We start from the raw sequence: 26,148 nt of genomic DNA, 5'->3' as shown, positions 1-26,148 counted from the left end.
TTCCTTGCCATTGCCAGTCTACATTTTATATCCTCTCTGCTTCGACCATCATCAGTTATTTTGCTCCCCAAATAGCAAAACTCCTTTACTACTTTAAGTGTCTCATTTCCTAATCTAATTCCCTCAGCATCGCCTGACTTAATTCGACTATATTCCATTATCCTCGTTTTGCTTTTGTTGATGTTCATCTTATACCCTCCTTTCAAGACACTGTCCATTCCGTTCAACTGCTCTTCCAAGTCCTTTGCTGTCTCTGACAGAATTACAATGTCATCGGCGAACCTCAAAGTTTTTATTTCTTCTCCATGGACTTTAATACCTACTCCGAATTTTTCTTTTGTTTCCTGTACTGCTTGCTCAATATACAGATTGAATAACATTGGGGACAGGCTACAACCCTGTCTCACTCCCTTCCCAACCACTGCTTCCCTTTCATGCCCCTTGACTGTTATAACTGCCATCTGGTTTCTGTACAAATTGTAAATAGCCTTTCGCTCCCTGTATTTTACCCCTGCCACCTTTAGAATTTGAAAGAGAGTATTCCAGTCAACATTGTCAAAAGCTTTCTCTAAGTCAACAAATCCTATAAATGTAGGTTTGCCTTTCCTTAATGTATTTCCTAAGATAAGTCGTAGGGTCAGTATTGCCTCACGTGTTCCAACATTTCTGCGGAATCCAAACTGATCTTCGCTGAGGTCAGCGTCTACCAGTTTTTCCATTCATCTGTAAAGAATTCGCGTTAGTATTTTGCATCCGTGACTTATTAAACTGATAGTTCGGTAATTTTCACATCTGTCAACACCTGCTTTCTTTGGGATTGGAATTATTATATTCTTCTTGAAGTCTGAGGGTATTTCACCTGTCTCATACATCTTGCTCACCAGATGGTAGAGTTTTGTCAGGACTGGCTCTCCCAAGGCCGTCAGTAGTTCTAATGGAATGTTGTTTACTGCCGGGGCCTCGTTTCGATTCAGGTCTTTCAGTGCTCTGTCAAACTGTTCACGCAGTATCATATCTCCCATTTCATCTTCAGCTACATCCTCTTCCATTTCCATAATATTGTCCTCTAGTACATCGCCCTTATATAGACCCTCTGTATACTCCTTCCATCTTTCTGCTTTCCCTTCTTTGCTTAGAACTGGGTTTCCATCTGAGCTCTTGACATTCATACAAGTGGTTCTCTTCTCTCCAAAGGTCTCTTTTATTTTCCTGTAGGCTGTATCTATCTTACCCCTAGTGAGATAAGGCTCTACATCCTTACATTTGTCCTCTAGCCATCCCTGCTTAGCCATTTTGCACTTCCTGTCGATCTCATTTTTGAGACGTTTGTATTCCCTTTTGCGTGCTTCATTTACTGCATTTTTATATTTTCTCCTTTCATCAATTAAATTCAATATTTCTTTTGTTACCCAAGAATTTCTACTAGCCCTTGTCTTTTTACCTACTTGATCCTCTGCTGCCTTCACTACTTCATCCCTCATAGCTACCCATTCTTCTTCTACTGCACTTCTTTCCCCCATTCCTGTCAATTGTTCCCTTATGCTCTCCCTGAAACTCTGTGCAGCCTCTGGTTCTTTCAGTTTATCCAGGTCCCATCTCCTTAAATTACCACCTTTTTGCAGTTTCTTCAGTTTTAATCTACAGTTCATAACCAATAGATTGTGGTCAGAGTCCACATCTGCCCCTGGAAATGTCTTACAATTTAAAACCTGGTTCCTAAATCTCTGTCTTACCATTATATAATCTATCTGAAACCTGTCAGTATTTCCAGGCTTCTTCCATGTATGCAGCCTTCTTTTATGATTCTTGAACCAAGTGTTAGCTATGATTAAGTTGTGCTTTGTGCAAAATTCTACCAGGTGGCTTCCTCTTTCATTTCTTAGCCCCAGTCCATATTCACCTACTATGTTTCCTTCTCTCCCTTTTCCTACTACCGAATTCCAGTCACCCATGACTATTAAATTTTCGTCTCCCTTCACTACCTGAATAATTTCTTTTATCTCATCATACATTTCATCAAGTTCTTCATCATCTGCAGAGCTAGTTGGCATATAAACTTGTACTACTGTAGTAGGCGTGGGCTTCGTCTCTATCTTGGCCACAATAATGCATTCACTATGCTTACCCGCACTCCTATTTTTTTATTCATTATTAAACGTACTCCTGCATTACCCCTATTTGATTTTGTATTTATAACCCTGTATTCACCTGACCAAAAGTCTTGTTTCTCCTGCCACTGAACTTCACTAATTCCCACTATATCTAACTTTAACCAATCCATTTCCCTTTTTGAATTTTCTAACCTACCTGCCCGATTAAGGGATCTGACATTCCACGCTCCGATCCGTAGAATGCCAGTTTTCTTTCTCCTGATAACGACGTCCTCTTGAGTAGTCCCCACCCGGAGATCCGAATGGGGGACTATTTTACCTCCGGAATATTTTATCCAAGAGGACGCCGTCATCATTTAATCATACAGTAAAGCTGCATGTCCTCGGGAAAAATTACGGCTGTAGTTTCCCCTTGCTTTCAGCCGTTCGCTGTACCAGCACAGCAAGGCCGTTTTGGCTAGTGTTACAAGGCCAGATCAGTCAATCATCCAGACTGTAGCCCCTGCAAATACTGAAAAGGCTGCTGCCCCTCTTCAGGAACCACACGTTCCTCTGGCCTCTCAACAGATACCCGTCCGTTATGGTTGCACCTATGGTACGGCCGTCTGTATCGCTGAGGCACATAAGCCTCCCCACCAATGGCAAGGTCCTTGGTTCATGGGCGGGGTTGAACATCTATGAGCCGTAAAACATAACCACATAATTTAAATCTCCGCTAATTTCAATTTGCCGCCGCTCATACCTCACCTGTCTCTCAACAACATCTTTGCCTCTACTTCTGCCTTGACTGACATCTCTGCCTAAACTCTTTGTCTTTAAATATGTCTGCTTGTGTCTGTATATGTGTGGATGGATATGTGTGTGTGTGCGAGTGTATACACGTCCTTTTTTCCCCCTAAGGTAAGGCTTTCCGCTCCCGGGATTGGAATGACTCCTTACCCTCCCCCTTAAAACGCACATCCTTTCGTCTTTCCCTCTCCTTCCCTCCTTCTTGATGAGGCAACAGTTTGTTGCGAAAGCTTGAATTTTGTGTGTATGTTTGTGTTTGTTTGTGTGTCTGTCGACCTGCCAACACTTTCATTTGGTAAGTCACATCATCTTTGTTTATATAGAGGGAAACAATCCACGCGGGAAAAATATATTTAAAAACAAAGACGATGTGACTTATCATACGAAAGTGCTGGCAGGTCGATAGAAACACAAACAGACACAAACATACACACAAAATTCAAGCTTTCACAACAAACTGTTGCCTCATCAGGAAAGAGGGAAGGAGAGGGAAAGACGAAAGGATGTGGGTTTTAAGGGAGAGGGTAAGGAGTCATTCCAATCCCGGGAGCAGAAAGACTTACCTTAGGGGGAAAAAAGGACGTGTATACACTCGCACACACACACATATCCATCCACACATACACAGACACAAGCAGACATTTGTAAAGGCAAAGAGTTTGGACAGAGATGTCAGCCGAGGGGGAAGTAGAGGCAAAGATGTTGTTGAGAGACAGGCGAGGTATGAGCGGCGGCAAATTGAAATTAGCGGAGATTGAGGCCTGGCGGATAATGAGAAGAGAGGATATACTGAAGGGCAAGTTCCCATCTCCGGAGTTCTGACAGGTTGCTGTTAGTGGGAAGTATCCAGATAACCCGGATGGTGTAACACTGTGCCAAGATGTGCTGGCTGTGCACCAAGGCATGTTTAGCGACAGGGTGATCGTCATTTCCAACAAACACTGTCTGCCTGTGTCCATTCATGCGAATGGACAGTTTGTTGCTGGTCATTCCCACATAGAATGCACCACAGTGTAGGCAGGTCAGTTGGTAAATCACGTGGGTGCTTTCACACGTGGCTCTGCCTTTGATCGTGTACACCTTCTGGGTTACAGGACTGGAGTAGGTGGTGGTGGGAGGGTGCATGGGACAGGTTTTGCACCGGGGGCGGTTACAAGGATAGGAGCCAGAGGGTAGGGAAGGTGGTTTGGGGATTTCATAGGGATGAACTAACAGGTTACGAAGGTTAGGTGGATGGCGGAAAGACACTCTTGGCGGAGTGGGGAGGATTTCATGAAGGATGGATCTCATTTCAGGGCAGGATTTGAGGAAGTCGTATCCCTGCTGGAGAGCCACATTCAGAGTCTGGTCCAGTCCCGGAAAGTATCCTGTCACAAGTGGGGCACTTTTGGGGTTCTTCTGTGGGGGATTCTGGGTTTGAGGGGATGAGGAAGTGGCTCTGGTTATTTGCTTCTGTACCAGGTCGGGACGGTAGTTGCGGGATGCGAAAGCTGTTGTCAGGTTGTTGGTGTAATGATTCAGGGATTCCGGACTGGAGCAGATTCGTTTGCCACGAAGACCTAGGCTGTAGGGAAGGGACCGTTTGATGTGGAGCACTTCCTTTCACACCGATCACCTGCCGCCCTACCTAAAACCTCTTTCCTCATTACCTTAGCCAGCTTCATCCTGACCCACAACTTCTTCACTTTTGAAGGCCAGACATACCAACAATTAAAGGGAACAGCCATGGGTACCAGGATGGCCCCCTCGTATGCCAACCTATTCATGGGTCGCTTAGAGGAAGCCTTCCTGGTTACCCAGGCCTGCCAACCCGAAGTTTGGTACAGATTTATTGATGACATTTTCGTGATCTGGACTCACAGTGAAGAAGAACTCCAGCATTTCCTCTCCAACCTTAACTCCTTTGGTTCCATCAGATTCACCTGGTCCTACTCCAAATCCCATGCCACTTTCCTTGACGTTGACCTCCACCTGTCCAATGGCCAGCTTCACACGTCCGTCCACATTAAACCCACCAACAAGCAACAGTACCTCCATTATGACAGCTGCCACCCATTCCACATCAAACGGTCCCTTCCCTACAGCCTAGGTCTTCGTGGCAAACGAATCTGCTCCAGTCCGGAATCCTTGAACCATTACACCAACAACCTGAAAACAGCTTTTGCATCCCGTAACTACCCTCCCGACCTGGTACAGAAGCAAATAACCAGAGCCACATCCTCATCTCCTCAAACCCGGAACCTTCCACAGAAGAACCCCAAAAGTGCCCCACTTGTGACAGGATACTTTCCGGGACTGGATCAGATTCTGAATGTGGCTCTCCAGCAGGGATACGACTTCCTCAAATCCTGCCCTGAAATGAGATCCATCCTTCATGAAATCCTCCCCACTCCACCAAGAGTGTCTTTCCGCCGTCCACCTAACCTTCGCAACCTCTTAGTTCATCCCTATGAAATCCCCAAACCACCTTCCCTACCCTCTGGCTCCTACCCCTGTAACCGCCCCCGGTGTAAAACCTGTCCCATGCACCCTCCCACCACCACCTATTCCAGTCCTGTAACCCGGAAGGTGTACACGATCAAAGGCAGAGCCACGTGTGAAAGCACCCACGTGATTTACCAACTGACCTGCCTACACTGTGAAGCGTTCTATGTGGGAATGACCAGCAACAAACTGTCCATTCGCATGAATGGACACAGGCAGACAGTGTTTGTTGGTAATGAGGATCACCCTGTGGCTAAACATGCCTTGGTGCACGGCCAGCACATCTTGGCACAGTGTTACACTGTCCGGGTTATCTGGATACTTCCCACTAACACCAACCTGTCAGAACTCCGGAGATGGGAACTTGCCCTTCAGCATATCCTTTCTTCTCCCTATCCGCCAGGCCTCAATCTCCGCTAATTTCTAATTTCAATTTGCCGCCGCTCATACCTCACCTGTCTTTCAACTTCATCTTTGCCTCTGTACATCCGCCCCGACTGACATCTCTGCCCAAACTCTTTGCCTTTACAAATGTCTGCTTGTGTCTGTGTATGTGTGGATGGATATGTGTGTGTGTGCGAGTGTATACCTGTCCTTTTTTCCCCCTAAGGTAAGTCTTTCCGCTCCCGGGATTGGAATGACTCCTTACCCTCTCCCTCAAAACCCATATCCTTTTGTCTTTCCTTCTCCTTCCCTCTTTCCTGACAAGGCAACCATTGGTTGCGAAAGCTAGAATTTTGTGTGTATGTTTGTGTTTGTTTGTGTGTCTATCGACCTGCCAGCGCTTTTGTTTGGTAAGTTTCATCATCTTTCTTTTTAGATATATTTTTCCCACGTGGAATATTTCCCTCTATTATATTCATATATATATATATATATATATATATATATATATATATATATATATATATATATATATATATATAGAGAGAGAGAGAGAGAGAGAGAGAGAGAGGGAAACATTCCATGTGGGAAAAATATATCTAAAAACAAAGATGATGTGACTTACCAAACGAAAGTGCTGGCAGGTCGATAGACACACAAACAAACACAAACATACACACAAAATTCAAATTTTTGCAACAAACGGTTGCTTCATCAGGAAAGAGGGAAGGAGATGGAAAGACGAAAGAATGTGGGTTTTAAGGGAGAGGCTAAGGAGTCATTCCAATCCCGGGAGCGGAGAGACTTACCTTAGGGGGAAAAAAGGGCAGGTATACACTCGCACACACGCACATATCCATCCACACATACACAGACACAAGCAGACATTTGACAATGTTGACTGGAATACTCTCTTTCAAATTCTAAAGGGGCAGGGGTAAAATACAGGGAGTGAAAGGCTATTTACAATTTGTACAGAAACCAGATGGCAGTTATAAGGGTCAAGGGGCATGAAAGGGAAGCAGTTGTTGGGAAGGGAGTGTGACAGGGTTGTAGCCTGTCGCCAATGTTAATCAATCTGTATATTGAGCAAGCAGTAAAGGAAACAAAAGAAAAATTCGGAGTAGGTATTAAAGTCCATGGAGAAGAAATAAAAACTTTGAGGTTCGCCGATGACATTGTAATTCTGTCAGAGACAGCAATGGACTTGGAAGAGCAGTTGAGCGGAATGGACAGTGTCTTGAAAGGAGGGTATAAGGTGAACATCAACAAAAGTAACACGAGGATAATGGAATGTAGTCGAATTAAGTCGGATGATGCTGAGGGAATTAGTTTAGGAAATGAGACACTTAAAGTAGTAAAGGAGTTTTGTTATTTGGGGAGCAAAATAACTGATGATGGTTGAAGTAGAGGGGATATAAAATGTAGACTGGCAATGGCAAAGAAAGCGTTTCTGAAGAAGAGAAATTTGTTAACATCGAGTATAAATTTAAGTGTCAGGAAGTCGTTTCTGAATGTATTTGTATGGAGTGTATCCATGTATGAAGGGTAACATGGACGATAAATAGTTTGGACAAGTATAGAATAGAAGCTTCGAAATATGGTGCTACAGAAGAATGCTGACGATTAGATGGGTAGATCACATAACTATTGAGGACGTATTGAATAGAATTGGGGAGGAGTTTGTGGCACAACTTGACAAGAAGAAGGGACCAGTTGGTAGGACATGTTCTGAGGCATCAACGGATCACAAATTTAGCATTGGAGGGCAGTGTGGAGGGTAAAAATCATAGAGGGATACCAAGAGATGAATACAATAAGCAGATTCAGAAAGATGTAGGTTGCAGTTAGTACTGGGAGATGATGAAGCTTGCACAGGATAGAGTAGCATGGAGAGCTGCATCAAACCAGTCTCGGGACTGAAGACAACAACAACAACACCAACAGTGTACAGGCAGCTTCTAAACCATCTGACCACAAATAACATATTAAGAAGTACATAGTTTGGATTTCTGAAGGGTTCTGATATCGAGAAGGCTGTTTACACCTACATTGAAAATGTACTTAATTTATTAAATAACAAATTACAAGTAGCAGGTATTTTCTGTGATTTGTCAAAGGCATTTGATTGTGTGAACCACAACATCCTTTTAAATAAATTAGAATTCTATGGTGTCACGGGCAGTGCTGCAAAATGGTTCAAGTCATACCTCGCTAACAGGAAACAAAGGGTGTCGGTGTAAGGGACTAGTGAATTAAGTCATCAGTAATCATCAGAATGGGAAGAAATTACATGTGGTGTCCCACAAGGATCCATCTTAGGGCCTTTGCTTTTTCTTGTGTACATTAATGATCTCTCATCAGTTACACTGCCAGAAGCAGAGTTCGTTTTGTTTGCAGATGACACAAGTATCGCAATAAGTAGTATGTCGAGTGTAGTTCTTGAAAGATCTGCTAGTGATATTTTCATGGATATTAATAAATGGTTTAAAGCCAACTCACTGACATTAAACTTCGAAAAGACTCACTATATGCAATTTAGAACCTGTAAGAGGTTTCCATCCAGCATATGCATAAAGTATGAAGAAGAGCAGATAGAAGAGGTTGACAGTCTTAAATTCCTGGGATTACAACTTGATAATAAATTCAGTTGGGAGGAGCACACCACAGAACTGCAGAAATGCCTTAACAAATCTGTATTTGCAATTCGAGTGTTAGCAGACATAGGCGACATAAAAATGAAAAAGCTTGCATACTGTGCCTACTTTCATTCCATAATGCCATATGGTATAATATTTTGGGGTAACTCTTCAAGCCAAACAAAAGTTTTCAGAGTTCAAAAGTGTGTAATACATATTATTTCTGGAGTAAATTCGCGGATGTCCTGTAGAAACCTCTTAAAAGAACTGGGTGTACTAACTACTGCCTCTCAGTATATTTACTCCTTAATGAAATTTGTCCTAAATAATCTATCTCTTTTTCCAACAGTCCGCAGCTCGTGGTCGTGCGGTAGCGTTCTCGCTTACCACGCCCGGGTTCGATTCCTGGCGGGGTCAGGGATTTTCTCTGCCTCGTGATGACTGGGTGTTGTGTGATGTCCTTAGGTTAGTTAGGTTTAAGTAGTTCTAAGTTCTAGGGGCTGATGACCATAGATGTTAAGTCCCATAGTGCTCGGAGCCATTTGAACCATTTTTCCAACAAACAGCTCAGTTCATACATACAATACCAGGAACAAAAATGATCTGCACAAGGACTTAAAAGCACTTACTTTAGTTCAAAAAGGGGTCCACTACTCAGGAACACTCATCTTCAATAATTTGCCAGCAAACATAAAAAATTTAGTTACGAATAAAGATCAGTTTAAAAGGAGCCTGTAAGACTTACTAGTGGCCAACTCCTTCTACTCCATTGACAAATTTTTTAATAGAAACAAATGATGTATAAATTTTTTAATAGAAACAAATGATGTATTGTATATAATCATACTATTAGTATTGTTATTTCAGCTTTCTTTTTTTTTTTAAATTGACATGTTCCACATCCACGAGAATCTCCTCAGCACGGATCTATGGAACGTAAAACTAATCTAATCTAATCTAATGAAAGAAGAATGAAGCCACCATCACATAACTTAATTACTGTTCAAATCAAAATTAAGTGGATGGAATTTGTACCAAACCATCGCCATATTTCTCCACTCTGAGTACTAATCTCGTTCAAACAGAAAATTAAACCCTCGCAAAATGTTACCAAATAGTTGACGTGTCAGAATATTCACATCAGTTTAGCACCAAGTTATCTGTTAATCAGCAAAATTATTGTTCTTCATCCCAGTGTTACCACCTCAAGTTCCACAGAACAGAAATAGAAGTTTTCAGATAACATATATATATATATATATATATATATATCTGATGATGCAATATTATATTTCTTGTACCTCACTAAAATATTCCTCTTTTTGTTAAACTCTTATTCCTCGATGTAATGTCATAAATTGCACAATAAAAACAGTACCTAATGTTGCGTAGTTTGCAGTAGCGTAGTTTGCAGTAACATCATCAATACTGTTAAACCCCATTTGTTTGTATACAGTTATCTTTTTCATTAATCATGTCTGTCAGCACCATTATTTTACTTACATTTCTTACCTTATTAACTAGTAGAGTGCATTCTCAAAAATTACGCCTACCGCAGAGACGGGCTCCCTAACCAGAAAGACCCTAACATTGTTCATTATTTTATTATTTCCTTAATGCTTCATTATTTAATAAATAAACACCTGCTCTGCTAATCTAATGCAAAATTGACTCTATTGAAAAACATTCCACAGTAACAGATCCTTATGCTAAGGCAAACTTAACTCACGTTACTGATCAGACAAATCATCACTTGGACAAACTATTATTTCACTGTTTTCTAGCCTGAAGAGTGATATCCATACAGGTCTTACTAATACATTCCACTCACATTGCTCCAGACAACTATGTTTATACTTTCGAATTCCTTAATGTTAAGAAAGGCTGTATCATGACACAGATAGATAGTTATCTTCATACACTGATTGCATTGAACATAAAAACTTCTATTATACCACAATTAATATTAAGAACTTAGTATTCAAGATGATTTATACCACATATTGTCTCTGCTGCTGCACTAAATTATACTAACTTCACACATGAGCTGATAACTTCAGATGTTAATTATTCTCCACATATGCTGACACCTTTCATTTTCAGTTTACCTCACCTTTTTGTTTGACAGAAATTCTTTAATCATGGTACCAATTTATTTTCTTCCATTCCCTTATAACTCCGTTACTCACAACTAAAAACAAAGATGCTGTAACTTACCAAACGAGAAAGCGATGGTATGTTGATAGACACAATAAAAACACACACAAACACACACATAAATTTCAGGCTTTTGCAACCCAAGGTTGCTTCATCAGGAAAGAGGGAAGGAGAGGGAAAGACAAAAGGATGTGGGTTTTAAGGGAGAGGGTAAGGAGTCATTCCATTCCCAGGAGCAGAAACCTACTTTAGTGGGAACACACACACACACACACACACACACACACACACACACACACACACACACACACACACATATCCATCCTCACATATACAGACACACGCAGACATACGCAAATGCAAAGAGGCTGGGCAGAGATGTCAGTTGAGGTGGAAGTACAGAGGCAAAGATTTTGTTGAATGACAGGTGTGATTCAAAGATGTTGTTGAATGACAGGTGTCATTCAACAACATCTTTGCCTTTGTACTTCCGCCTCGACTGACATCTCTGCCCAACCTCTTTGCATTTACGTATGTCTGCCTGTGTCTGTATATGTGCGGATGGATATATGTGTATGTGTGTGTGTGTGTGTGTGTGTGTGTGTGTGTGTGTGTGTGCGCATGTGTGTATACCTGTCCTTTTTCCCCCCTAAGGTAAGTCTTTCCGCTCCCAGGAATGGAATGACTCCTTACCCTCTTCCTTAAAACCCACATCCTTTTGTCTTTCCCTCTCCTTTCCTCTTTGCTGATGAAGCAACCTTGGGTTGCGAAAGAGAGAAGTCTATATCTCCTCTCAGATATGGCTTAGTGTGAGAGATAAAAGAAGAAAACTATACTGGTGTCCAAAATTAAAACAACAAACCTCTATTTCCCTGTTCTGTGTCTAATTCTTGATATAATCATACAAAGCATCAACCAGATGTCCATATGATTGTGTTCTGCTCAGAAGATGGCATTCCAGTCAACAGACAACTATGCCAGTGATAATGCCAGGACACCTATGAAACAAGCTGTGTTTGCCAGGTAGCCCCACATCCACAATTGCTGTGTACACAGTCACAGACAGTGCAGTATGGCACAGAGAAGATGCCTAGCAGACTCTGAGCGGCAGAGGACCAGAGAAAAAAAGGAAGCAGGACAGTTGCAAACTGATGTGGCCTGATGGCTTAGCCTGACTCAGTCTGTTGTTTCTCAGATGTGGCAACAGTGTATAGAGACCGAAACTGTATCCCAAAGACCAGGGTAGGGCCGACCAAGTGTGACTTCAGAAGAGAGGACTGTTATTTGGCTGTAAGGGCATGATAGTATCACTTGAGTACCGCATAGCAACGGGCATGAGAGCTTGCAGCAACTGCTGGACTTGTATTGAGGCAAATGGTGTGAAGAAGGCTTCGGCCGAGTGGCCTTTATGTTAGAAACACGCTGTATGTCTACCTCTGATGCACCTTCAAGAAGGGAAAGTGTAGAGTAGCGTCATTAACATGCCACATGGGCAGCCGAACAGTGAGCCAATGTTGTGTTCACTGATGAGTCCTGATTTAGTGTGGAGAGTGATTATTGATGGATTTGCACCTGGAGGGAAGTGGAATATGGTTTTGCGACCCAAATATTGTGGAAAGAGACCAATATCGAGGAGCATCCCTAATGATGTGGGCTGGTATTATGTTTACCACACAAACTCTGTTTCATGAAATTTTACAGGTGAATCTGAAAGGTTTAACTGCTGTCAGGAATCATGACAAAATCTTGGAACCTCATTTGCAGCTGCAGTTGCAGTTGGCAGGACACTTAGAAGATGCAACAAGTCCACTAAAGAGACAGTTTACACTAGACTCGTTCGTCCTCTGTTAGAATATTGCTGCACGGTGTGGGATCCTTACCAGGTGGGATTGACGGAGGACATCGAAAGGGTGCAAAAAAGGGCAGCTCATTTTGTATTATCACGTAATAGGGGAGGGAGTGTGGCAAATATGATATGCGAGTTGGGATGGAAGTCATTAAAGCAATGACGTTTTTCGTCGCGGCGGGATCTATTTACGAAATTTCAGTCACCAACTTTCTCTTCCCAATGCGAAAATATTTTGTTGAGCCCAACCTACATAGGTAGGAATGATGATCAAAATAAAATAAGAGAAATCAGAGCTCGAACAGAAAGGTTTAGGTGTTCGTTTTTCCCATGCACTGTTCGGGAGTGGAATGGCAGAGAGATAATATGATTGTGGTTTGTTGAACCCTCTGCCAAGCACTTAAATGTGAACTGCAGAGTAATCATGTAGATGTAGATGTAGATGTAGATGTCATGAGGTGCTGTGGCCCCAGACTTTGTGTTCTCTCCTGATTTGAATACCATAGAGCATGTCAGGGATGCACTTGGGAGATGACTTGCATCATGTCAGCATCCACCAACCACTCTCCAAGACTGCATGCAGCTCTGCAGTAAGAATGGGTGCTATGGCCTTGGTGCGTTTCTGTTTCTGATATACGTAAATGACCTACCTTTTTCATGCAATACATGCAAGTTCACCATGTTAGCTGACGACACCAGCATTTTGATTAGTAACAAACAGCTCACTGATATAGAGGTTGATGCCAAAAAATTACTTACAGTACTATTAACCTGGTTCCAAGTGAACTCGCTCACAGTAAACCTGAGCAAAACTAATTATATCCATTTCAGCCTTGACCACAAACTGCCCCAGGAGATTACTGTTTTAAATAACAATAATCAGATAGAAAGGGTACACTGCACCAAATTCTTAGGCCTCCACATAGACAGTAGGCTCAACTGGGACCACCATGTCCTCGAGACTGTAAAAAGACTGTCCTCAGCAATTTTTGCCATTAGGACAATCTCACAATTTGGAGACATAAATGTCACGAAGTCCACACACTTTGCATACTTCCACTCCATTATGTGTCATCGCATCATCCTCTGGGGCAATTCACCCTCATCTAAAAAAATCTTCCTCATGCAGAGAAAAGTAGTCTGTATGATGTGCAGAGTACCCACGAGAGCCTTCTGCCGTATGCTCTTTAAAAAACTTGGAATGCTTTCCACAACCTGCCAGTACATTTTTCCCTAATGAGTTTCTTGGTTGACAATCATGCCCACTATCAAACCAATGAAAGCTTCCATTATCACAATACAAGAAAGAAGGCTGACCTCCACTTTGAACTAAAAAGTTTAACTCGCATACAGAAAGGAGTGCATTACTCCAGTGTCAAAATATTTAACTTATTACCGAGCTATATAAAAAGTCTACGTAGTAACATTGCATCATTCAAAAACAATCTAAAGACATATTTAATCGAGGAAACATTTTACTCACTTGATGAACAGAGAAAAGTAGTCTTTGTATGTATTTACATTTACTGTTGTTTGTTTATGTTCCTTTTGTTCCTATTTGTAACCATATACTTACTGTGACAAATAGGCTTTTGTAATGTGATAAACTTTGCATAATGTATTATTCCTACGACTTTATTTTAGTTCATTATTATTTTTGCAAGTCTTATGTAATTTATGTCTAGTTCTCCTCTTGTAAACTAATTGATACCATGGTCTGTGAACATACATTACTCAAGTCGTTCTACATCCTAGCGTCACACGCGTAACAGGATCTATGGAATTTGTAGATAAATAAATAAAATAAATAGATAAATGAGACTTATGACATCATTCACACCATGCCCTGTCATTGTCAGGGCTGTATTGCTGCCAAAGGTTGTCACACCCCATACTGAGCCCATTAACCAGTCGTCAGAATGTGTATGCAGATCTGTTAAGTTGGTAAAAATGAAGAACATTTTTGTCTACCATTATGCATGTTGCAGATGTTTACACTATGTATTCTTCACATTGTTTCTACTTAATACCACCTATTTATACTGTTTTGTGGCAAAATAATTGCAGCCTTGCAAAATTTCTGTTTGTTGCTTTAATCTTGCACACCAGTATACATTTACTCTTTGGATGTCTTGTTGGGAAGGTATTTGGAGTGACAGACCATATTATTATCTTAGGACCTCAGAAATGGGAGACCTTGTCAACATTCATCTCCCCAATGAGGATTAACTGGGCTGTGGAAACTAACTGACTTAAACGCATGCATATGTTCATGCAACTAAAGTGAGTCGATTGTCCCATTAACGTATTGTTAAAAACCAAATTTTCCATTGGTGTTGTTCGACCAACCAAGCATGTAAATGCATTCACACAACTGAGCATGAATAGGTCACCCCCTCAATCTGGCCTAAACATTCAAAAAATTCCTCTAGCAGGGTTTAACCAGAAAGATGCATACATGCGTCCATGCCACCCAGTGTGAATTGGTCACTCTCTCCCTTCAAGATGGCCTAAAAATACTGATGATTTGATTCAGATACTGAAATACATTGGCGCTCAAGTGGCGATAGTGGGGAGCAACCAACAAGATGCACACACACACACACACACACACACACACACACACACACACACATGCCTGTGCAACTCTGTGTGGAGCAGTTCTCATCTGTTCACTTCTAAAGTTACTCTTAATTTCTTCATATTTAGTCAACGTACAATGACTACAAACTACTTTTAGTTCAGCAGTAACTTGTTTTATGCCTGTTTCTACTGAGTCAATAGGTCACAAAATAGTTTGTAAATTCAGTGTAATGCTCCTTTATGGAGACAAATTGTAGTTTTGCTGGAGAAGCAGTTGTAATGTCCATGATTGCTGATTTAATTTTCTACTGTTATTTTTTGTAATGAAACATCCTGTCAAATTATCTTGAGAAATTAGCATTATCTTTGCATTTGATATTGTAAAAAATCTTGAATGCTTGGGACTCTGAAACTTTCAGATAATTATTAAGGGACACCTTCTATACACTGTGAGCTGCACTATAGGTTTTTGGGTTTATAAGCAGTCATCAGTTGCATACTACACACCTCTGCAGCAGTGTCATGAGTGTCAGTTGATGCAATAGGACCTGAAATCTGTCATATATAACGTAATATAATGGTCATGTATGTTACTGCTGTCAAATCTAAGGCAGTTTACACTATATGACAGTTACGTCAAACGTCATCAAGAATAGTCCCTGCCTAAGATTTGATAGCAGTAACACACATGACAATCTGTATACTATGTTATAGGACAGAGCTGAGAACCTATCATATTAACTGACATGCATGTATTTGTTATGGAAGTACATAGTATGCCACAGATGATGGGTTACAAACCTGAAAACTGGTTTTGGCAAATAAATGTTTCTAGTGCAGCCCGTGGTGTATAGTAGATTTTCTCTAATAAATCTGATATTGTCTTTGTCAGCTGGGTTTGTGTGACAAAGGGAATGCATCATTATTTTTATGTAGTGTTTCAGTTATTGTTGCATTTTAGTGTGTAACTGAAACTATATAATTTATAATTTTTTTTCAGCCCAAGTGAAACAGTTTGCAGAGTTGGAAGTTGGTCTTCTCACACAGTGCCTTAAGTGGAAGACTGTTTCACGATCCAATTACAGCACTGTACAAAACATTTTACTGAAGGTGAATTCAAAACTAAATGGAGTGAATCACAAACTGGCACCGCTTACCAGGTTGGTAGTTTCAAATAAATTTGTGTATAGTATGTAATTGTATTGAAATTACAGAGCACTTATTTTTATTGTCTGTAAAGAAACTAAATGCTTTCGCTGAAAAACAGCGTATAACAGATAGGTCAGACTCCAGTCATGATGGATATCTATTAGATCTAATGGCAAAAATAGACCTGACCTATTTGAGGACATTTTTACCTCTCTCTTATCTAACCATTGCGAAAATTTTGACATAGTCAAGTTGTTTTTTGGTAGCATACTCCATAAGTACAAGGCATGTCCATAAATAAAGAGTACTGCTTGTTTGAAAATGGAAAAAGAAATACATTTATTAAAAATTTACAATCACGTTAACTGATCCTTCTATTCCTTTGTGGTAGAACAACACAATTATAAATGAAAATCACAATATTGCATATGTTCTACAGGATTAATTTATTTAGTTAACCATTTTTTGTCTTGCAAGACCATCATCAGAATTTAACTGACTGTCATTATCAAAGAGGTTATAATATTTGTGAACAACTTTAGAAAATATGTTACCCATCTGGACTGAGGCACAAACACTCAGTAAATTTCATCTTTGACAGTGCAGCTGTAATGCAATTGAAAAAGTAAAAAGTTAAGCAGTAAATAAATATAAATGGAACAAACCAGGAAAAACATTAACAGTAAACTCAAAAAACAGTGCCGATATAATAATTTAAATTAAATTAACAATCCCAATAAAATTAGTAGTTGAGAGACTAATAAAGAATAGTGTGAAGAGGTGTCATGTATGAAAGGAGGTACAGAAATAGGGTAAAGGATAGAACTGACAGCTGTAACAACAAAATGTATGGAATATATAGGCAGTCAGAATAAAATAAATAGATACAGGAGAATATAAGAATAGAAAGGAATGGACATGTGGGCTAGGTGTTCTTGATTTCCAGGACTTCCAGCAGGTTGAGTCTCTGGTCTTTGTTTCCACGTGGAAAACATTGGACTGTGGCTGGTGCTATGGCTCTCACTCAGTATATGCTCAGCAACTATGGAGTCATAATTTGGCAACCTCCAGGCATAGAGGAAGGGTATAAGTTTCATAATTTTCAGTTTTCAGTCAGGACAGGATTGCAGCTGTTGGTTGAGGCAATAAATTTTATTATGTCTAGCTCTGTTTCAAATTTCCTTTGGACATGGGGACAGATTTGTGATGGTGCACTTTTCAATGTGAAGCTGCTTGTTTGTGTGTTACCGTGTGTTGTGAGCAAGATTATTACTGTGTCTGCGGTTGTAGTTTTTCTATAAATGTTGAAATAGTATGTTTGTGTACTAATGTCAGTGGCTGGATATAGGAAGTTTGTGGATTTGTTGCCAATCTCCATTGCAAACTAAATATTTTTAGTTGACTTTTTAAGTTATGAAAAAGTGTGTTGAGTTGTCTTGTAGTGCCTGTCCACACACACAATACACCAACTTCATATCTGAGCCAGTGTTTAATATGTGCACTTGAAGATTCTTTGTTCAAAGTAGTCCATGAACATTTCAACCAAAAGTGGACTAAGAGGGAAAACTATAGCTAAACCATCTACCTGATTACTCAGAGTCCCTTGGAACTGGAAATAGTTTGGTGCTAAACATACCTAAATGGTCAGTCTCAAGTCTTCACTTCTACACAGCTGTCATTAAACCTGGACATCAGCTCTGCCAGAATATTACTGCATACACCTGACGGTATGTTGCAAAACAAATTACAGACTTCAGAGGATGCTAATTTAGCCATCAGAGAGATATATCTTTAATCTTAGATACATGGTGCACTTGATGCTCTGTAAGATATATGTTTAATCTTATTTATAAGTTCCACTGAGTTTGAAATACCATTGATTTGATTTGAATTTTATCTTATTTTTAATTAAAGTGTCCGATTTACTAGTCAACATGTAAGATGAGGCAGTGAATAATGGTACAACTGGACAGATGGGTACACCTTGCTTACATAGTTTTGGAATTTGAATGGTTCAAATGGCTCTGAACACTGTGGGACTTAACATCTGAGGTCATCAGTCCCCTAGACTTAGAACTACTTAAACTTAACTAACCTAAGGACATCAGACACATCCATGCCCGAAGCAGGATTCGAACCTGCAACCTTAGCAGCAGCAGCGCAGTTCCGGGCTGAAGTGCCTCGAACTGCTCATCCACAACAGCTGGCTTTTGGAATCCCATAGAGTCTATAAGGTCCTGGGTTCATGTTAATAGCTTTGACTCAAAATCAGAAAACTTAATTTTGTAAGAATTAGGTACACATTTAATCTCATCTCCAAATAACTTATAGGGTATTTAGGAAGGATTTGGAAGCATGTGGGACTCAGGAAACTATCGAAACTTTTCAAATAATCATGCTTGTTCAAAAGTACAATGGTGTTGCATTTATCTGATGCTGTGGTAATGAAATCTTACTAACATAATTTCTTTTTAAATATCTTGAGGGTGTGAAAGTCCTCTAACAAGGTACATCTAAATGTTGTTCCTTTCTTTAGTGCATGAGTAACTAAATGTTTGCTGTATTGCTTGTAGCTAAAGTGTATTCAGTATCTGACTTAGGTGGGAAGGACTAAGTCTGACAGGTTAATGATATGCTGTGAATACTTTTGTTTCAATTACTAATCATCCCTAATTTGTTGTTGTTTGGCAAGTATATATCATGTGTAAGAATACTCATGCATTGATGAACTTCACTAATAAGAACACAAACTCACATGAGTGCAGCCTCAACATGTTTGTCTAATGGATCACTTTTAGATGAGTACACACATTGTCACATATGTGATACAACTTTTTCATTTCTTCCTTCATACATGTATATCTTGTGACCTTCACAACATTATTTGCAGTGGCAGATGTTCCTTTTGATCTGATGGTACACATTACTACTATTCATCAGCTAGCCCCATAACAGATTTAATTTCATTAAAAAATCTGGAACAGCATGTTTTTCTTTGGAAGAAGAAATTGAATTATGCTCTTCACACTGCAGCATCAGGATTTGTAATGGAGACACACATTTCAACATAGCACTGCAACAACAGTTTTCATGTAGTTGAGACAAATGAGTATTTGGTCTACTGTCAACACCTTCTTGTTAAATGTAAGCACTGCCAACTTTAGAATATAAAAAATTTCCAGGTATTGGGTTATACCCTTTCATAAACTGAAATAAAATGTTACAGAATTTTGTTATCTATCTTTCACACTTGAATCACCATTTCAATACATTCCTTCACAAATTATGCCCGTAGGACGTAAGGTAGAACTTACAAATGGTACCTGCTACTCATAATTCAGCTTACCCCTAAAAAACACCAAACTTGCAACAAAAATATTGCAGTATATCCAGTGACAATATTTTTAAGAAAGGCAAAAGAATTTAATTTACTATGTATATATTTTGTTCGGGATGTGGAAGAGCCTCTTCCAACGGCTATCAAGCGTGCGGGGTGCAGATTGTTGCCCATGTCAGCACCAGCGATGCCTGTCGTTGGGGTTCTGAGGTAATCCTTGGGTCCTTTTGATGGCTGGCTAAATTGGCAAAGGCAGTCCCAACTCTCAAGGAGTGGAAGCCAAGCTGATGATCTGCAGCATTGTACCCAGGGTGGATCGGGGTCCTCTGGTTTGGAGTCGAGTGGAGAATCTAAACCAGAAGCTACGTTGACTCTGTGACAAAAATGGTTGTAGATTCCTCAACCTACGCTATGGGGTGGAAGGTTGTAGGATGCCCCTTGATAGATCAGGGGTGCACTACACACAGGAAGCAGCTACATGGGTAGCACATTGTGGTGTGCACATGCGGGTTTTTTGATTAGGTTCCTCTCCACAGGAAACAAACCGTTGGCCTGAAAAATTATCAGTTCATGACACTGATGGGGATGTGTCAACTGTAAAAATTGTTAGTTTGCCTAAACAGTTCATTCCAAAGGATTTAAATATGCTCAATATCATGTTAGTAAATTGTCAAAGTGTCTGTAGCAAGATCTCTGAGTTACTCTCTGAAATAGGCAGTAGCAATGCCAATATTGTATTAGGTACCAAAAGCTGGATGAAATCAGACATAAGTAACAGTGAAATTTTGAACTCAGATTGGACCATGTTTAGGAAGGATAGGACTGATGCTATGGGAGGTGGTGTGTTCATTGCAGTTAAAAGCTGTTTAAATGCAGTTGAAATCGATACTGGGTCAGACTGTGAAATAGTCTGGATAAAGCTGTCAATCAGACAAGGATTGTCCATTGTATTAGGATGTTTTTATAGACCACCTGCATCCACAACAAATGTGGCAGAACATTTCAGGGAAATCCTTCAGTACATAGGGAATAAATATCCAAATTATAAATTAGTTATAGATGGAGACTTTAATCTGGCATCCACTGACTGGGAAAATTACACATTTATCACAGGAGGCAGAAGCAAAGACTCATGTGAAGTTATCCTAGGAGCGCTCTCAACATACAACCTTGAGCAATTGGTTGGAAAACCAACTCAAGATGGGAACATATTAGATATCGTAGTGACAAACAGACCTGAGCATTTTGAGGAAGTTAATCTAGAAGAGCCAGCCGCGGTGGTCTAGCGGTTCTAGGCGCTCAGTCCGGAACCGCACGACTACTACGGTCACAGGTTCGAATCCTGCCTCGGGCATGGATGTGTGTGATGTCCTTAGGTTAGTTAGGTTTAAGTAGTTCTAAGTTCTATGGGACTGATGACCACAGATGTTAAGTCCCATAGTGCTCAGAGCCATTTGAACCATTTGAATCTAGAAGAAGGTATTAGCGACCATAATGTCGTTGTGGCTTCTGTCAGTGGAAATTGCAAAAACACCAAAGAAACAGTGTAGAGTTTTCTTGTTTGGGAACTCAAATAAAAGTGTCACTAATCAATATCTTCATAGTGAGCTCCAAGCATTCACCACGGACACAAGGATATTTGAGCATCTTTGGTTGGAATTAAAGGTATTGTCCACTACGTGCTAGAGAAATATGTGCCTAGCAAAAATGTAGGGGAGGGAAAGGATCCACCTCAGTACAACAAACCTATTAGGAAGTTGCTGAGAAAGCAGAGAATTTTGCACAGTCGTTTTAAACGTAGTCACTGCCCCAATGATGAACAGAAATTATGCGAAGTGAAAGCAGCTGTCAAAAGGTCAATGAGAGATTCTTTTAACGAATTTGAAAGCAATATTTTCTCTGCATATTCTAAAAATAACCCCAAAAAATTTTGGACGTACGTAAAATCTGTGAACGCTACAAATAATTCACTACCTTCTCTTGCTGACAGTACGGGTAATGCAATTGATGATGATAAACAGAAGGCCGAAATTCTCAACCTAGCTTTCAAAGACTCGTTTATGGTAGAAGACTGCAGCACCATACCCTCTTTCAATTATTGAACAAATGCAAGGATGGCTGACATAGTGTTTAGTGTATCTGGGATTGTAAAACAGTTAAGATCCGTAGACACCAGGAAGGCATCTGATCCAGACGGAGTCCCTGTAAGATTTTATGTTGACTATGCTACAAATATAGCACCATTCTTATCCATCATCTATCAGAGATCATGGGAACAGCAGAAAGTTCCACAGGACTGGAAGAAGGCCCAGGTCATAGCAATCAATAAAAAGGGTAGAAAATCGGATGCAGATAAATACCAGCCAATTTCACTGACATGGATTTGTTGTAGAATCATGGAACATATTTTGTGCTCAGACATAATGACCTTTCTAGACTGTGAGAAGCTCATCTGCAGAAACCAGCATGGTTTTAGGAAACAGCAGTCATATGAGACACAGCCGGCCCTCTTTGTGCATGATATACAACAGGATCTAGATAACAGGTCCCAGGTTGATGCCATATTTCTCAACTTTCCAAAGGTGTTCGACTCAGTTCCACACTGTCGCTTGCTCCAAAAAGTGTGCTCTTACAGTCTATCTGATGACATATGTGGTAGGATAGAAAGTTTTCTAACAGACAGAGAGCAGTATGTCGTCCTGAATGGGGTGACTTCAGCAGAAACAAGCATAACTTCAGGTGTGCCCCAGGGCAGCGTAATAGGTCTGCTGCTTTTTACAATTTACATAAGTGATCTGGTTGATGGTACTGACAGCAGCATTAGACTATTTGCCAATGATGCTGTAGTCTACAGGAAAGTATTATCATACGAAAGTTGTGAACAAATCAATGAGGATTTGCAGAAAATAAATGTGTGTAATGACTGGCAGTTATATTTCAGTATTAGTAAGTGTAACCTACTGTGTATAACAAGGCAAAAATCCCCATTAATGTACGAGTACAAAATAAATGCCCAGTCTTTGGAAGTGGTAACATCCATCAAGTATCTGGGTGTGACTATTCGAAATGATCTGAAATGGAATGATCAGATTACACAAGTAATGGGCAAGGTGAACTCTAGATTGCAGTTTATTGGTAGAATCCTGAAGCAGTGCAGTCCTTCAACAAAGTAAATAGCTTACAATACGTTAGTTCATCCAGTGTTAGAGTATTGTTCATCTGTATGGGACCCTTACCAGTTGGGTCTGATTCAGGAGATTGAGGAGGTCCAAAGAAGAGCGGCAAGATTTGTGACTGGTGCATTTATCTACTGCAAGAGTGTTACAAATCTCATAGAAAGTTTGAAGTGGGACACACTCGCAGATAGACAACGCACTAAATGGAAGGGGCTGCTCACTAAATTCCGAAATCCGATCTTCGCCAAGGATGTAGAGCGTATATTATTACTACCAACTTTCAAATCGCGCAGTGATCACCATTCAAAGATAAGGGAAATTAGAGCTCGTACTGAGGCATTCAGACAGTCATTTTTCCCTTGCGCGATCTGTGAGTGGAACAGGGGTGGGGAAATGATTTCGGCATGAATTGTAGATGTAGAGTGCATCTGTAGTCACAATAATAATTACAAATATATTTTGCCAATGAAAATTTCTAAAAGAATAAATATAAAAAAAGAACTGTGATATACCTGTGAACCAATACCATTCAGGTGCAGGTACAACCTACACATGTATTTCACATTGAGACATGTGTGTATTTGCTTTAAACATCATGTTAGTTATAAATATAAATGTAAAAAACTTGTATGTGAGCACTATTAGACATTATTGTATAATAAAATTGTGTATTCTGTTTGGACTGTTGGGGATCAAGCATCTGGGAGTAGTAAGGTGGTGTGCGAAAATAAAATAATGTTAGAAGTAAAAATACTTATTTATTTGCCCAGTGGGTGAATCTTTAATTACAAAAGCAGGTGACATTAGTTTGCCTCAGAAACTAAGTGGGAAAACAAATAGTTAGATTCTGAGAAATTCAGAAGTTATCAAAATTAGATGATGCAGGAAATAACATATATATGCATCTGTGAAGCAGACAGGATACAGAGTAGACAGTAATGTGAGTAAATACCAAAAATTAAAAAAAAACACATTCACAGCTGAAAAGACAAGCAGAAAAAATTGTGTCTGACTAGTTTGAACAAGCTGGAAAAGCAGAAATTTTAGTTAATGTATGCATCTGCGAATCAGATTCTTGCACCAAATAAAATGATAGGAAAATTAGTATTTAAATTTTAAAACAAAGGAATTACTATGTCACTGTATGCATATAAAATAATGTATTCGTCTGTGAAGCAGACTTGAACACGAACTAACATCAGTTACATGAAAAACAGAATTTTAAAAAAGTTCATACTGATGAAAACTATAACTTAACATACACAGCTGTGAAAACATTAAAGGGAAACATCTGTTTCACTAAAATAGGTAATCATAGTAAACAGGAACTTCAAATTAATTTATACATCTGGGAAATAGACTTGTGCTTTTTGACTTTACACACACAGCTGTGAAGCAGTCTATTTCACGAACGTGTGTAATTGTAGAAGGCAGAAAATTTAACATTTACACATCAATAAAACAGACTGAAGTGTTTACCAAGTACTTTTATGAGTAATGAAATCTCAGGCAAGCAAAGGGTATGAAGCATGCAAATTAGATGAATACAGCAACACCTTTATTTCGGCTGATCTCCCAGGCAGATGCTTGACAAATTGTAAACCATACACGCAGACTACAAATTAAATTTACATAGCAATTGAATATAACAGAAACATGATGGCATACAACTGAGTCCCTTGCCCACATAGTATTAGGAGAAGATAAATATTAAGAGGCACTTAAATACAAGAGACAATAGACACTATGATTTCAATTTAAAAAAAATTATGTGTCTCCTAAAACTGACACACTCTTACAGTTAAGTGACTATTTACTTGTTCCTGGATTAGGGCAAAGCAAATCATGGGCAGTGTATGAACCCATGTCCGCCAGCCGAGGTAGTAGGAGCAACTCCAGAATATGCCCCATCACTACACAGGCCAGGTAAAGTTACAGCTCTCCAATGACAGATGGCTGGGCCTATGAAGTAAATATCAGTTGTGCTGACATAGTGATCAACCACAATGGCTTTGAACTACAAGACATTGTCCTATTTGAGATTCTGTCAAAACAGCCAAATTCCCACCGATCTTAACTGAGGTGCACATGTGCTTAAATCCCTTACAGAGCCATTGCAGGTGCCATGACTTGGAATGAAGATCCTTTATCATTTAGCTACGATATAGCAGGTCAGCAACTGGAAGCCGTTAATTCCATAAATTATCTGGGAGTAGGCATTAGGAGTGATTGAAAATGGAATGATCGTATAATGTTGATCGTCGGTAAAGCAGATGCCGGACTGAGATTCATCGGAAGAATCCTAAGGAAATGTAATCCGAAAACGAAGGAAGTACATTACAGTACACTTGTTCGTCCACTGCTTGAATATTGCTCAACAGTGTGGGATCCATACCAGATAGGGTTGATAGAAGAGATAGAGAAGATCCAACGGAGAGCAGTGCTCTTCGTTACAGGATCATTTAGTAATCACGAAAGTGTTACAGAGATGATAGATAAACTCCAGTGGAAGACTTTGCAGGAGAGATGCTCAGTAGCTCGGTACGGGCTTTTGTTGAAGTTTCAAGAAAATACCTTCATCGAGGAGTCAAGCAGTATATTGCTCCCTCCTACGTATATCTCAAGAAGAGACCATGAGGATAAAATCAGAGAGATTAAAGCCCACACAGAGGCATACCGACAATCTTTCTTTCCACGAACAATAGCAGACTGGAATAGGAGGGAGAAATGATGGAGGTACTCAAAGTTCCCTCTGCCACACACCGTCAGGTGGCTTGTGGAATATGGATGTAGATGTAGATGTAGAATGTGAAGAAAACCTTAGCTAAACAATGCTAGGCATGATGAGTACCAGATCTCGGTATTCAAGAGGCTTGGTCCTGGTCCAGGAAACTCCTGGGGAGGTAATCCTAATGATGTCATACAGTCCCCCAAAGTGAGGGAGCATCTTAGCAGTAAATGTCTATCCAACTGTACTCTGTGCACAAAATTTTTAAAAATGAACCACATCACTCTCCTTTAGTGAGGCAGGGTGCCTGCCCCTGTTATACCATGCAACCTCCCACCTTTTCAGTATTGTTTTTAGCAGCTTCCCAATTGTTTTTGATGGTTCAAATGGCTCTGAGCGCTATGGGACTCAACATCTTAGGTCATAAGTCCCCTAGAACTTAGAACTACTTAAACCTAACTAACCTAAGGACATCACACACACCCATGCCCGAGGCAGGATTCAAACCTGCGACCGTAGCTGTCCCGCGGTTCCGGACTGCAGCGCCAGAACCGCACGGCCACCGCGGCCGGCGTTTTGGATGGTCTTTGGATTAATAACCTAAGGAAGAATGTTTACTGATTACAGACTTTATATCGGGAAATTCCCTAGAAATGAAAACATCAGTTTGGGAGATGTAGTTTTATGAGTTTTGCACACAGCTGTGTTAAACAAGAAGTTAAGACAGTTGATGGACGGATCTCACTTGGCCCAAGACTGAGAATG

The 26,148-nt window shown here is 40.2% G+C and overlaps 1 protein-coding gene across 2 annotated transcripts in view; it reads left to right on the top strand.

Annotated features, from left to right (window-relative positions):
* The window catches only part of LOC124712545 (protein argonaute-2-like), a 303,522-nt gene that overhangs the window by 190,195 nt on the left and 87,179 nt on the right, over positions 1 to 26,148 (top strand). For both annotated transcript variants that reach the window (XM_047242853.1, XM_047242854.1), the window contains exon 15: positions 15,994 to 16,153. In XM_047242853.1, coding sequence (XP_047098809.1) covers positions 15,994 to 16,153 — 160 coding nt within the window. The remainder of the gene's footprint in view (positions 1 to 15,993; positions 16,154 to 26,148) is intronic.

The sequence above is a fragment of the Schistocerca piceifrons genome, chromosome 8 (genome assembly GCF_021461385.2).
Source record: "Schistocerca piceifrons isolate TAMUIC-IGC-003096 chromosome 8, iqSchPice1.1, whole genome shotgun sequence".
NCBI lineage: Eukaryota > Metazoa > Arthropoda > Insecta > Orthoptera > Acrididae > Schistocerca > Schistocerca piceifrons.
The sequence above is the reverse complement of the archived record's forward strand: the minus strand, read 5'-3'. Positions and strand labels throughout refer to the sequence as shown.